This window comes from Penicillium concentricum, assembly GCF_028827145.1.
Source record: "Penicillium concentricum strain IBT 3081 chromosome Unknown utg000002l_segment0_segment0, whole genome shotgun sequence".
NCBI classification, from domain to species: Eukaryota; Fungi; Ascomycota; class Eurotiomycetes; order Eurotiales; family Aspergillaceae; genus Penicillium; species Penicillium concentricum.
Window position 1 is genome coordinate 1353873 of NW_026622755.1, and position 12700 is coordinate 1366572.

At 49.9% G+C, this 12700-nt stretch overlaps 6 protein-coding genes across 6 annotated transcripts; 2 read left to right on the forward strand and 4 right to left on the reverse strand.

Annotated features, from left to right (window-relative positions):
* Nucleotides 1-111: 111 nt before the first annotated feature.
* Nucleotides 112-771, reverse strand: N7517_004094 (J-type chaperone JAC1; the record flags this gene model as incomplete). The annotated part of the gene is made up of 1 exon (XM_056721824.1): nt 112-771. One exon carries the CDS (start codon nt 769-771, stop codon nt 112-114), a length of 660 nt encoding a protein of 219 aa, XP_056578074.1.
* Nucleotides 772-1167: 396 nt separating this feature from the next.
* N7517_004095 (putative pre-mRNA splicing factor) lies at nt 1168-2772 on the reverse strand (the record flags this gene model as incomplete). The annotated part of the gene is made up of 1 exon (XM_056721825.1): nt 1168-2772. The coding sequence occupies one exon, from the start codon at nt 2770-2772 to the stop codon at nt 1168-1170; it is 1605 nt and encodes a 534-aa protein (XP_056578075.1).
* Nucleotides 2773-3285: 513 nt separating this feature from the next.
* ppmA (type 2C protein phosphatase PTC7) lies at nt 3286-4671 on the forward strand (the record flags this gene model as incomplete). Its single annotated transcript, XM_056721826.1, has 1 exon — nt 3286-4671. One exon carries the CDS (start codon nt 3286-3288, stop codon nt 4669-4671), a length of 1386 nt encoding a protein of 461 aa, XP_056578076.1.
* Nucleotides 4672-5350: 679 nt separating this feature from the next.
* On the reverse strand, nt 5351-7328 carry N7517_004097 (uncharacterized protein; the record flags this gene model as incomplete). The annotated part of the gene is made up of 4 exons (XM_056721827.1): nt 5351-6148; nt 6204-6570; nt 6632-7106; nt 7220-7328. 4 exons carry the CDS (start codon nt 7326-7328, stop codon nt 5351-5353), a joined length of 1749 nt encoding a protein of 582 aa, XP_056578077.1.
* A 1863-nt stretch (nt 7329-9191) lies between these two features.
* N7517_004098 (phosphatase PAP2 family protein) lies at nt 9192-10646 on the reverse strand (the record flags this gene model as incomplete). The annotated part of the gene is made up of 3 exons (XM_056721828.1): nt 9192-9601; nt 9658-10192; nt 10284-10646. The coding sequence occupies 3 exons, from the start codon at nt 10644-10646 to the stop codon at nt 9192-9194; spliced, it is 1308 nt and encodes a 435-aa protein (XP_056578078.1).
* Nucleotides 10647-11687: 1041 nt separating this feature from the next.
* N7517_004099 (phosphosulfolactate synthase) lies at nt 11688-12569 on the forward strand (the record flags this gene model as incomplete). The annotated part of the gene is made up of 3 exons (XM_056721829.1): nt 11688-11724; nt 11918-12014; nt 12077-12569. 3 exons carry the CDS (start codon nt 11688-11690, stop codon nt 12567-12569), a joined length of 627 nt encoding a protein of 208 aa, XP_056578079.1.
* Nucleotides 12570-12700: the final 131 nt, after the last annotated feature.

Here is a 12700-nt window from a genome sequence, read left to right on the forward strand (position 1 = left end):
ACTGAATATAATTAGCATTCACATCCAATATTCTCCATATGTAAAAGAGTAGCGTAGTCTATCCAGATATATCCCTAAGAAATCCAATAATATACAAACAAAGCCAACATATCAACTACTATGCATCAACCGAATCTCCGTATTCCCAGGCTCCCACTCCCTCAACCCTTCTCCAACACTATACCAAAATCGCAACCGAATACACTCCATCCTCGCAGCCTCCAAATCTCCTTTCTCAAGCACCTTCCCAAGACTCTCCACACACCTAAGAATCCTTCCCTCATTCTCCTTCTTAAGCGCATTGATCTGCGCCTCCGCCTCAGCAGACGCACCAACCTCTTCAATTGTCTCCTGCACCTCCATAACCTCCATCAGCGTCTCCGCGTCAAGCGCATGCTTAGTCGACGCGTCTTCCGCCGTCACATCAATCCCGTGCCATTCCCGTAGAAGGTACTGTGCCCGCTGCAGCGGGTCTAGAAGGGTCCGGTACGCTTCGTTGATTCGGGCTGAGAGAGCCTCGGCTTGCTGCTTCTCCCCTCCGTTTGGGTATTTGTCTGGGTGGACGAGGCCTTGTAGTTGGAGGAATTCGCGGCGGAGATCACTGGTTGAGATTGCGAATGGGGAGCTTGGTGGTGGGCCTGCTGGTAGCGTTTGAGGGAAGATGGTGTAGTGGTTGGTTATGTCCGGCGCGCCGGCGAGGGTTGTTTTAGTTGCTTCTGTTGGGGAGGTTTTTGTTGAGGCAGAGCGGCAATTTGTCGGTGTCTGGGTCATGAAGGATTGACGTCTTGGGAGGGTTGCTAGTCCTCGCGCTGGTTGGCGATATTGGCAGAGTATGCATGCATCTTGGCTGTTTGAGAGCGAGCGAGTTGGTCGTGAGAGAGGCCGAGAGATTGCTGTGCGACAGAGATGTGCAACTCTCTGTGGACGGAAAGCCATGACTATGTAGCGCCTTTACCAAGGTTGTAGTCAAGGGAAGAGCTGTACAACTTCAAAAGCCGATAAAAAGCTCTCGGCATACCGCTTTACGTCATCCCCACATTTGGCACGTGACTAGGGACTATCTGATAGATATCTGGATTTTCGACATTGATTCAACGAATTACAGTTCTTTCAGTTGTATACAATTGGAGACATACGACAGATAATTGAAGAGCCAATGAATTTGCATCATTCAATCCCCCAAAGCTTCACTGTACGATCGTGACCGCAGCTAGCAATCCACTTGGCATCGTCACTGATATCCGTGCTGAGAACGTTGCCCGAGTGGCCGCTCAGCGACTTCACGAGGGACCAGTCATCCGCACTGAAAATGTTGACACTTTTATCAAATCCACTGCTCACAAAGAATGTGCCCGATTTCTTAGGCGAGGGCGCTTCCGCTTTATCGGCAGCTGGAGCGCCATCAATATCCATCCCGCCATCCGTAGAAGGCAAGAATGAGGCGGCCTCTGCACCCTTGTACCAGCGGAGATCTGATACCACACTCTTATGCGCACCAATTCCACCCGGCTCCCTGTTGTTTCGCATGTCCCAGCATTTGACCCAGCCATCACCAGAACCAGAGAGCACCCGGTAACCATCAACACCCCAGTCCATAGCGAAGATCTCACGAATGTGGCCCTGGAGGAGCATCACGTTTTTCCCTGTCCGCAGATCCCAGATACGTCCGATGCTGTCGAATCCACCAGTAGCCACGAGAGAACCATCGTTGTTGAACGACACTGCGTATACCTCTCGTGAATGGCCTTCTTGCAGGAGCAGCTCGGTTGCCCTTTCGATATCCCACAGCCGCCATGAGTTGTCGAAGGATGCCGATGCTGCATATCGACCCGAAGGGTGGAACTCAGTACGGCATACACGCGCCGTGTGGCCAGATAACGTAGCCAGCGGCTTTTCTTGATCAAGGGCCCAAAGATGGAGATCTCCTTCGCCGCCTCCGGAGATCAAATTGACAGTTGAGGGTGAGACATTCGAGCTGGGTAGAGTGGCACCGGGGAACCACGACAAACCACCCACTCGATCCGTATGCGCCTTGAAAGTCGCTTTTTCTTCCAGATCGGGCACGCCGAGCAATTTGATCTCACCGCTCCAGTTTCCCGCAGCGATTGTCTGCCCATCCGGCGCAAATCGACAAATACTAACCGGACGATCGCCAGCAATCTGAGATCCGTAAAGATCGAATCCTTGTAGCTTCTCCTTGACCGCTTTGCGATGCTTAACATGCGTTCGAAGAGTAATTTTCGATTCGTCCTTGAGCCGGGCCACTCGAGCCTTTGCGCGCGGTAAAGAATAGCACGCAATATCTTTCCGCGCCTCGAGTAAATCATGTCCGCCATCTGTGTAGAATTCTTCTTGTTGTTCCTCTCCCTCCTCCGCTTCTTCCATTTCTACCTCGACTCCGCCTTGTGTCTCCGCCATGTCGGTCAACAGTTCACGTAGACGATCGCGTCGCTCTGATGGTCCTTCGCCGAATAGCGTAATGGGCTCTCCGAGCTCTCGTAGTCGTGCGCGCACTCGTGTGTCATCTGTTGGAACCACCATCGCTGCTGCTCTGCGTTTCCGTTCGAATTGGGATAGAATGGCGGAGGCCCGCTCAGTCGGGATACCCCCTGCGGTAGAGGGCATATCGTAGTCTTGATCCATGGCTATAGTTTTATTAGTAGGCTTCAACCAAAAGCTGTTCGATAACGACTTACGAAGATCGGCATAGCTGACGCCCATATCTGTGTCCTCCGTCTCCTCGACATAAGCCTGTCGTGATGGGTGCATCATTTTGGGCAACTTTGGAAGCTTGTGCTTCTCCAGTAGCTCAAAGGGCAAATTAAGAAAGCTTTGCGCTTGGGTAAAAGAAAAGAATTGAGGTATCGCGTAGCGAAGAGAAAACAAAAAGGTTGGCGGGAGAAGTTGCGGGCGGCAGAATTGATAGAGGTTAGCGGTATAGCGATGAAGAGCATACAAGTCAACATCTGATTCAATTATGGTGTCATTTAACTATATTTAAGAAGAATATTTGAACTTATTCTCTTGTTTTGTCGTGTTTTCTTCCTATATCAAGTCCAGCCCTGTACAGTTTCACCGTTTCTGCCTGATAAATCAGATATCCACGAAAAATCAATGACGCCAGGCGGTCGGGCGATAAGGATCTTATCCGGTTGAGATTCATGCAGCTCCTTGATTTTTGGGCTTTTTTTATTTCTTTCTATATACTTCTTTTTTTTACTCTGTTCCTCTCGCTCGAAAATATCCCATCCTCTAGGGATATACACATAAGCCCCTAGACTTGCGATGATCCCGCCAAGTCTTTCCTGTAGAGCCTGCAGTTCCGCCTGCAGTAGCCTACAAGCCATCGTTCGAGACGGCGTCTATTCAATCTCCACCAATCCGAATACATACACACCCTCACTGTTCAAAACCCAACATGTCCGCTTCTCTTCCCACAGCACAAGAGTCAGACTAGACACCCGTCTAAGCCTGAACCTCACCCGCCAACCCTCCCGTCGAGCCTTTCACGCAACCCCAACAACTAATTTCGAAAAACCCTCCTCAAAACTCTCTTACCGCGTCGCCGTCTCTTCCTCCGGCAAAGGCCGCCGCTTCCACCCCATCAAAAATGCATACAATTTCGACCCCACCGGAGACGCCCTAGGCGTCTCAAAGGACAAGAACTCTGTCAGCCGCCGTCGCAACCGCCCAGACTCAGGCGAGGACGCCTTCTTCGTCTCCCGCATCGGAAACCGCATTTCAGACCACCAAGACACAAACGCCGAAGCTGTGGCTTTTGGCGTCGCAGACGGCGTAGGCGGCTGGACAGAATCCCGCGTCGACCCTGCAGACTTCTCACACGGCTTGTGTAACTACATGGCGCACACGGCGCAGACTTGGCACGAGCCCGCCGAGCGGTTGCGCCCCAAAAATCTCCTGCAGGCTGGGTACGACCAGGTAGTGGCAGATTCGACAATCCGCGCAGGTGGGAGTACGGCGTCTGTTGGGGTCGCGCTGCCGGATGGACGGGTCGAACTGGCCAATTTGGGCGATTCGGGCTCAGTGTTGTTGAGGAAGGCGGCGGTGCATCATTACTCGGTTCCGCAGACGCATGGCTTCAACACCCCGTACCAGCTCAGCGTGATCCCGCCCCGTATGCGCGCCCAAGCGTCTGTCTTTGGCGGGGCATTTTTGGAGGATTTCCCCCGTGATGCGTCTGTTACGAATGTGCAGATGCAGCATGGGGACGTGCTCATCATTGCTACCGACGGCGTTTTTGATAATCTCAATAATCAGGATATCCTCAAGCTCGTCACGAGCCGTATGGTTATGACTGGGGCCTGGACGGCTACCGAGTCTGGCGTTGGGGTCTCGGAGAACCTGCGTGCGTTGGCTGCGCCGGGTGGATTGGTTGATGCTCTTCCCACTCCGACGGGCTCGCCGCTTTCCAAGGACCCGGCTAATACCGAGTCCGGACCTGAGGATGGAGTCACCTTGCAGTCTGTTCTCGCCGCGGCGATTGCCGGCGAGGCGAAAATTGCTAGTGTCGACTATCGCCGTGATGGGCCCTTTGCTAAGGAGGCTCAGCGCTACTATCCCGGTGACTATTACCGCGGCGGGAAAGTTGATGATATCTGCGTTGTGGTTGTCATCGCTGTCGATGATAGCGTTGCTGCGGATATTGCCTGAGTTGGACAGGAAGGCTGGAGATCTCATACCGGCGTCATATTGTTTCCCTTTGTTTCGGAGCATGATGTATAACTGCATCCACATATATAGAAGGCGTGAGGATTTTTGATTTTGCAAAAGAGGCACATAAGCATTTTATGCTTCCCCGATACCTTGACGATATTCAAATAGAGATTTATAGAGATAACCCAACTGCATGGATTTCGACTTTCGACTACAATATGTATTGTTTATTGATTTATTGAACAGCCATTATGGATCCTTGTATTCAAGAGCTCAATACATGCAAAGAAGACATAGTCTCTACATTACCCTTAAGAGACCTTTCTGTTCATTTCCATATCATAACACAACTTCCCAATACTCTGGGCTCAAGGTGACCTCGATGGTCAGATTGAACCTCTGGGAAAGATCCAGCAGCTAACTCCCATGCTCCATAGCCGGAGCACAGATGCGCAGAAGATTAAAAAAAGAACAATCACATTTTCAATTGATTCAAAGAAGCCTTGCTGGTTGGTCCAGCCCCGTATCCCATTGCATTGGCAGGTGACAAAAAAGAAAAAGAAACAAACCGGCAGATCCGCGTAGATTGAAACAGAGACAAAGAAGAGAACATGAATGAGAGCGCAAATGGATAAGAAGAATAATAGACATCGCAGAGTCGTGATTCTTAGACCACTTAAGCAGTAGCCTCGGACTTCTCCTCGGTCTTCTCCTCGGTGGGCTCCTCAACTGCCTTCTCCTCCTCGGGCTTTTCTTCTGTCTCAGGCTCAGGGGCCTTCTCATCCGCGTCGGGCATTGGAGAATCAACATCCTTGGTCGACTTGGATTCGGGCTCCTTTTCTTCTTCTGTCTCCAGCTTGGGAGTTTCGACGCCATCCTCATCCTTGGAGCCGTTGACGGCGGGCTTCTCATCCTTGTCCGCCGGGCCAGGAGTGTCCGCGTCCAAGATGTTCTTCCAGCTAGACAAAATGTTCATGGCACGGTGACGGAAGTTGAACTCCTCATCCCGGGGAATCGAGTTGAGCTTGACAATCATCTTAAGAACCTTGTTAATCTTGGTCGAACGGATGATCGACACCTCCAAGTCCGAGTGCTTCTCCAACTTGTCAAAGTAGCTGGCCATGTTGGCCATTTCATCTTCCTTGGGAGGTTGGTCACGGGAGATGAATCCCTTCTGGAGCTTGTGACGGAGGAACAAAACTGTAAGGTATAAGCTGGCCTGATCGGACTCGTCGGGGGAGGAGGGGGTTCGCGTACTCTCTTTCTCCTTTTTCTTTCTCAGCTCCTCTGGGTCAGTGGGTTTTTCGGATTCCTTAGCATCGGCACTGTCTCCTTCCTCGCTGGCAGTGGGAGCAGCCTTGCCCTTCTTGGCGGGTGCCTTCTTAGCCTTGCTGGCTGGGGTCTTCTTTTCCTCGGCGGGAGCCTTGGGGGTGGTCAACTTAAGCTTTGTGTTGGACTTGGGAGTCTTCGCGGGCTATAATTTTGTGAGATGAGCCAGATCAACATCAAAACGATCCTGTAATGCATACCTTTTCCGCTTCAGCATCGGTCTCAACATCCTTCTTACGCTTCTTAGAAGGAGCCTTGGACTTCTTGGAGTCATCCGCATCCTCCATTTCAATGTCAGTCTCGGCGCCCTTACTCTTGCGCTTGCCCTTCTTGGCCTCCTTTGCGGCCTTGGCAGCTGCCTTCTCCGCTTCCTGGGCTTCGAACTCGGCCTCTTCCTGGTCAATAGCGGCCTGGTGGTCGTTCAGGAGCTTCTTGAAGTACTGGAGGTTATGGCCCTCGGATGCAACCTTGTAGGCATTGACGAGCGATTTGCTTTTATTCTTCTCGGAGATGTTTTTGCACTCGGCAGGGTCGAGGGGAGTCAAGTTGGTATTGGGAACCCAAGCGCTGTCAAAAGATAGTCAGTAGGAAGTTCGCGTCTGGTGTAGAGACACCGTTGTTGACTCACAATTCATTGGTCTCGAAGAACATGACAGGGAAGGTACGCTCATGGGCGCGTCTGCCGTCGTCGCCATACTCGCCTTTGTAGGATCCGTCCTTTTGCATGGCGGTAACGGGACGAGTTTCAAGCAGGCTGGGGGGCAGAATTCCCTCGTCACAGATGATAGCAGGCCAGGGCGCATAACTGCGCAGGCGGGCAAGGTAAGTCTGGCCCGGCTTGGCGTCCAGGTGGGTGATGCGACTCTGGGACTTCTTGCGGCTCAGCTTCTGGGTAGCACCGGTGGAGGTGCGACGGTCCTTGGAGGACTTCTTCGCTGAGGCAGGGGTTCCGTTGGCCTCCGCGGGCGCAGCAGCCTCTGCATCGACAGGCGCAGCTTCGGCGGTTTCGCCATCGGCCTTGGCCTCAGGGGCCTCGTCAGAGGAAGCAGGCTTATCAGCCTCAACTTCGGCGTCCGTCTTCTTGTCGGTCGCAGCTTCAGGCTCTGGAAGAAACAGTGGGTTAGTGTCGCACAGAAAAAGGATGCCCCGACCGGGGGACAGCGTTGAGAGATGGAGGCGCAAAACGATGAATTGATATCAATCAGTCCATGCTTACCGGCAGGCTTGTCTTCCGACACAGTCACATCCTCAGACTTCTTCTCGGAGTCGGGATTCTCAGCAACGCGCTCGGGCTGATCGCCGGCAGAGACAGGAGTATCAGCCATAATGGCAAGCTGGGATGAGATAAGTTAAAATTCACTAAGCGATTGGTAGATTGAAGCTGGGATAGGTAGTGGAGGAGCTTCCAGGGGATGGTAGGAGATGTGGAGAAGAGAGAGAGAGTCGCGAAAGGCGCGGGAACTTCAAAGACGCGTCTGAGAACGGAACCAATGACGCCACACGTTTTCTTCAGCCAACAACAAGAGTTGTATCGTGAATGGTGAATCGAAGCTTGTTTGTTTCGCTCTTTCAGATTTGGACCTGGAGGATTTGGGAAATGCAGGGAGGGGGTTGCACAGGGGATGATTACTTACCTGAAGGTTGTGGACAACAAGTCACGATAGGAACATTCAACGCTCAAGCAGAGGATGATCAACTCCTAGGAGACAGTGGCGCCTGGTGAGTAGCCTGAGGTTTCTCTGCCTCCAGGGCTATGGCAGGAGATATTCCGAAAGCGAAGGAACGACCCTTCTGATATTCTTCTGGTTGAATATAGCAGATGAAAGAGTCCACGGCTCTCTTGCTGTATGCCTTTCTCTTGCTGTATGCCTTTTTCTTGCTGTATGACTTTCTCTTGCTGTATGCCTTTTTCTTGCTGTATGACTTTCTCTTGCTGTATGCCTTTCTTGCTCTATGCCTTTCTTGCTGTATGCCTTTCTTGCTGTATGTCTTCACAATCGCCGTATACTTGGCATGGCACAGAAGCAATTGGCAATTGGTGATTTGGCAACTGGCAATTGGTATGAGGATCTGTTTGTCCTTGAATATCGTTCGGCTTCTCATTCATTCACTGATGGTATATGATACTGTGAAGTGCCAAGAGACGTGTATACCTCGAATATTCGGGGCATGGATAGGCACGTGTGAACCTGACATTCCTTCCGGTTAGAAGATTTCAACTGCGAATCGATTCAAAACCAGGTGCAAGGAAAGTGACGTGTTCCTTTTTCCTATTGCCACACTCACCCAGAGCGTGTGATATTCGCCTTCAGTCGCAAGTCGCAAGAAGTTGGAATCCACCAAGTATTAACATATAGGTCGAGGTAGGCCGACGGAATGATGTGCAATCACCTGTGAGCAGAGATAAACCCCAAAGGTCAGGAAGCTTGCGACTTTGTGCATATCTCGATTTGACTACACGTTATTAACTCGTGTGTCGACGTCGCCGACGACCACGTTTCAATACGTGATTTACCACATAATCAATGATGGATGGTCCGGTGACTTGCACTGGGGTGAGCGAATACGAGGAACAAATGGAATAAATCAAATTTGCGTTGGCGTTCCTGAACGCATATAAACTTCTATTGTAAGCGCAACCCCCAGATGATGCGATTTGACGTCTTTTCCTAATAGTCTCTCTAGACAGCTTTTATATTTGGGATCTCAAAGGAATATATGGGTTTGCATAATGAGATAATTGTATAAATAATCTTTGTATACTTACGCTGAATGATAGTAAATCGCCAAAAGCTTGGTTTAAGCTCCCTTTTATGTACAGATCTGGCCAAATAAGAAATCAAACCTCTTCTCTTTGATGGTAATTAATATAGCTTTTACCAATAAATGGCATATCATAGTAAACTTGGGAGTGGGAAGTGTTTTGTTAGTGTTGGGTTCTTTTTCAGATACTTGTCTTTCAGGCTCTGGACAAAAAAGGTTGCTTGCATAAACATATCAATTGACTTAGGTACAGAGGGAGACACTAGGGTACGCGTTGACAGAGAGGTAGCAATAGGAGGTCCATATACACAGATTATAAACCAGAGGTCTGGTTGGGTTTCATACAGGGTATCAAGTTGTAAAAACAAAGACGCTGAATCCAAAGTTGAATCATGAAATGCCAAACCCTGGTAAGTGGAGTGGACTCAGATGCCATGTTCTGAAGCACTTTCACTCATGTAGTCCTCTTCGGTGACATCAAGAAGTGACGGCTCCGGCTTATGGATCCGGACGAGGCAAAGGAAGTAGTCCTCCAATGGCAGCAGATTGAGCAACACCCCGTTAAAATACCACCCCAAGGCACATACCACAGCTCCCGCGACAGCATCGAGAATGAAATGGTTGGCCGTGGCAACAATAGCCACCAGGATGGTAAACGGATATAGGAAGCCAAGTATGACGCAAACAAGGCGGCGCCACGATGGGAGTTCCAGTCTTAAGGCACGGGTCAGCCTAGTACGTAGGATTGTGCGCCGGTGGCGCTGTAGCAGAGGGATTGTCATCACTGTGAGGCCGATCATTAGAGAGTAGCCGAAATGCAAGGAAGGCATTGCCGCTTGGTTAGAGTCAGTCAAGGATCTATGGGGAGAGTTCGGGTCAGACAACACTTACCATATTGATTACAAAAGCGGTTTTCCGTCCAAACACTGCCCGATCCATTGATACCATGCACCGTGTCCACGAACCCATAGCTGCGGGCTAGATCTGCATCTTGACCATCCGCCGCTGTGTCACTTAGTAACCGAGGCGGCATGCAGGGCCAAAGAGTGAAAACCACAAATGCGAGAAGATTGCACACGGCCAAAGTCCGCCGGCGCGCCTGGTATAGAAGAGGACCTGCTGGCGACCCGCTCACAGCACCCTTGGGCTTTCCGGGCTGGGCCTCATCGATCCGATTCCGCACGGTAGTATAGTAATAGAGCCAGACGAGGAATGCGATTGTTCCGGGAATGTGTATAAAGGAGTATATCCAATTGATCCAAGACATAACAAGGGGGCGGTGAAGGTAGTGTCTTTGAATCAAGGTCTCCCAGAACATACCCAGTTTCTCCTCGATCACGATTACTTGCAATGCGTGTCTTCTTGCAATATCGACGGTGTCATCTTTAAGCGTCACGGCGGTAAAAGCGCGACCGAGCTGGTACGTCTGCACAAATGGTGAGCTTCAATATTGACACAAAATCACAGGTAGTATATAGCGGGTACCCCATGATTAATAAGGAAATAAGAAAACATACCCAGTAAACCAAAGCCCAATACCAACATTCCACCAAAAAGGGAAACTTTCGGAGCAACCGACTGAGCAAGCGGTCTTGGAACACGATAGTATTTGGCGACGACACCTCAAATGTCAAACCCAGGAGTCCAACCTGTCGCTTGTGCCATCGATCTTCCACTGGTGAGTGGGACCGTGAGCTCAGCAAGCCATCCTTTGTCGATTGGCTTGAGTATCCCGACTCCAAAGAATCAGATGAGGCTCTTCGAATGCTTGAGTTCCGTCGAGTGTTGTACCTCGAGGATCCGACAGAGCGGTTAATCCAGGTACCTCCAAACAAGAGAACAATAACCACCAGAGGTTCTATGACCACTCCAGCTCCCATTATGGATATCAAACAAACCAGTACTCTAGGTACTGTTTTTATAAAATGAAAAAAGGGGAAAGAATGCTCTGATAGTCTATAACAAGGTATAAGAATGAATATGTACCTGAGAGGGGCCTTTTGATTCAAATGCCCCAAGGCAGGTGCTGGGCAGCCAAGGACGGATGTCACCGGAATCAACTGCATAAATTTCGTCTTTCTTTGCTTTTCGACTGGCCAAGATTATATGATTGGATTGTACATGTGATATCTTACCTTATTGGCACATATTAATGCCCAAAGACATAATTTTTTTAATAACTTGTACTTAGTACTTATGTTATAGTGGGAGACCTCTCTATGAAGAAAGTACACAGTACTTCGGGATCCTCACCGATCTCCGAAACGCCCTTCGCCTTACGAAGCTTCCGATATCCGAGCTGGCACTAGTCCTAATCTAGTATTAAGTATACTCTATACCTACTTAGGTGTTCCTCTTCTATAGTTCCTTTATACCAGTACCTAGGTACATTGTAAGGAATAACCCTGGAATATGATATCTCGAGTGATGCAATACATACGTATGCTACGTAATATATGGCTTGATGGAATGTGTTTGACGTCAACCCTTCTCCCAACATACATAATTTGGATGTGAATACTAGACTCAACTGCTTCAGCAACTGCCTAAATATGATATTCATAAATCCATTTACAACCGGGCGTGTAATCAGCCGCATCGCATCGCCGGCCATTGCTTTGTCGACATCCAGGAGCTTTTCTACCACGCCCAACATATATCAAGGACTGACTCTTCTACAAGACAAGCAAAATGGCTTTGGTTTCGTGCGGTCAAATTCCAGACCTGCCAAGCCCAGAACGAAGGGCGTCACTGAGATTCGAGGCCCATATTACTCAGTAGGTGCCATATCCCTATCAGCGTTTCCCGTAAACCTAACCTAAACCAGGTCATGGGCAAAAGATACCTCGCAGATATCCTCGAGACGTAATATTCTGCAATGACCCAGCCAAATTACCAAATGGAATCTGACAGCTGATAGGATGGGCGACCACGTAGATGGTCTCAAGTTTGCCGGAGGTGAGTCCCAACAGGGCTTCGGTCCTCACCAGGAACGACAGCGCTGAGATAACTAGGTGCTTTCTCTCTCTTCCACGAGAAACCACTGCGGGAATTGGTTGATCTTGCCCATGAGCACGGGGTGTACATCTCAACGGTAAGACCGTCTTGTACCAGCACATTAGCGCATTTGGAAGCATACTCTTGACACCAGGTTCCATATTTAAGGGTGGATGGGCCGAGCATCTCCTCACACACCCCGACCCAAATACGGTGTTTGACCGCTACTTGAAGAAATGCAAGGATCTCGGGTACGTGCATCCCCAGCCCAGGCCCAGGAGGCTGGGATTTAGAATCTGACTAGCCAGCATAGACTTGATGTCATTGAACTGTCTTCCGGTTTTCTTTCAATCCCAGAGGACGACTGGCTCCGTCTGATTGATAAAGTTCACTCATACAAGTTGGAACCAAAGCCTGAGTTGGGGATTCAATTCGGAGCCGGAGGAGACACACCTGCCTTGGGACTCGAAGCGATTGGGACCTCTGATCCTGGAAAATTGGTGAACTTGGGTCGTAGATTCCTCGACGCTGGGGTGAAGCGGTTGATGATTGAGTCAGAAGGTATCACTGAAAACGTTACCTCCTGGCGGACTGATGTGGTGTCGAAGATCATGAAGGAGCTTCCTCCTGAGCGTGTCATGTTTGAAGCTGCAGATCCCAAGGTCTTTAATTGGTACGTCCGTGAATTTGGTTTTGATGTCAACCTGTTTGTGGACCACAGTCAGATTGTGCAGTTGGAATGCCTGCGGACTGGCATCTGGGGCACTGCAGACACTTGGGGTAAGATAGTGTCGTTCCGGCCATGATCTTCTGAATAATTTGGACTTGAATTACATGTATTTTTGTCATATCAATGTACTCATGCGTTCGAGATTTTGAATTCAAGTCCATGTGCAGCTCTGGAGCCCATATGGGCAGGTTGACGGGGGCACGGGTG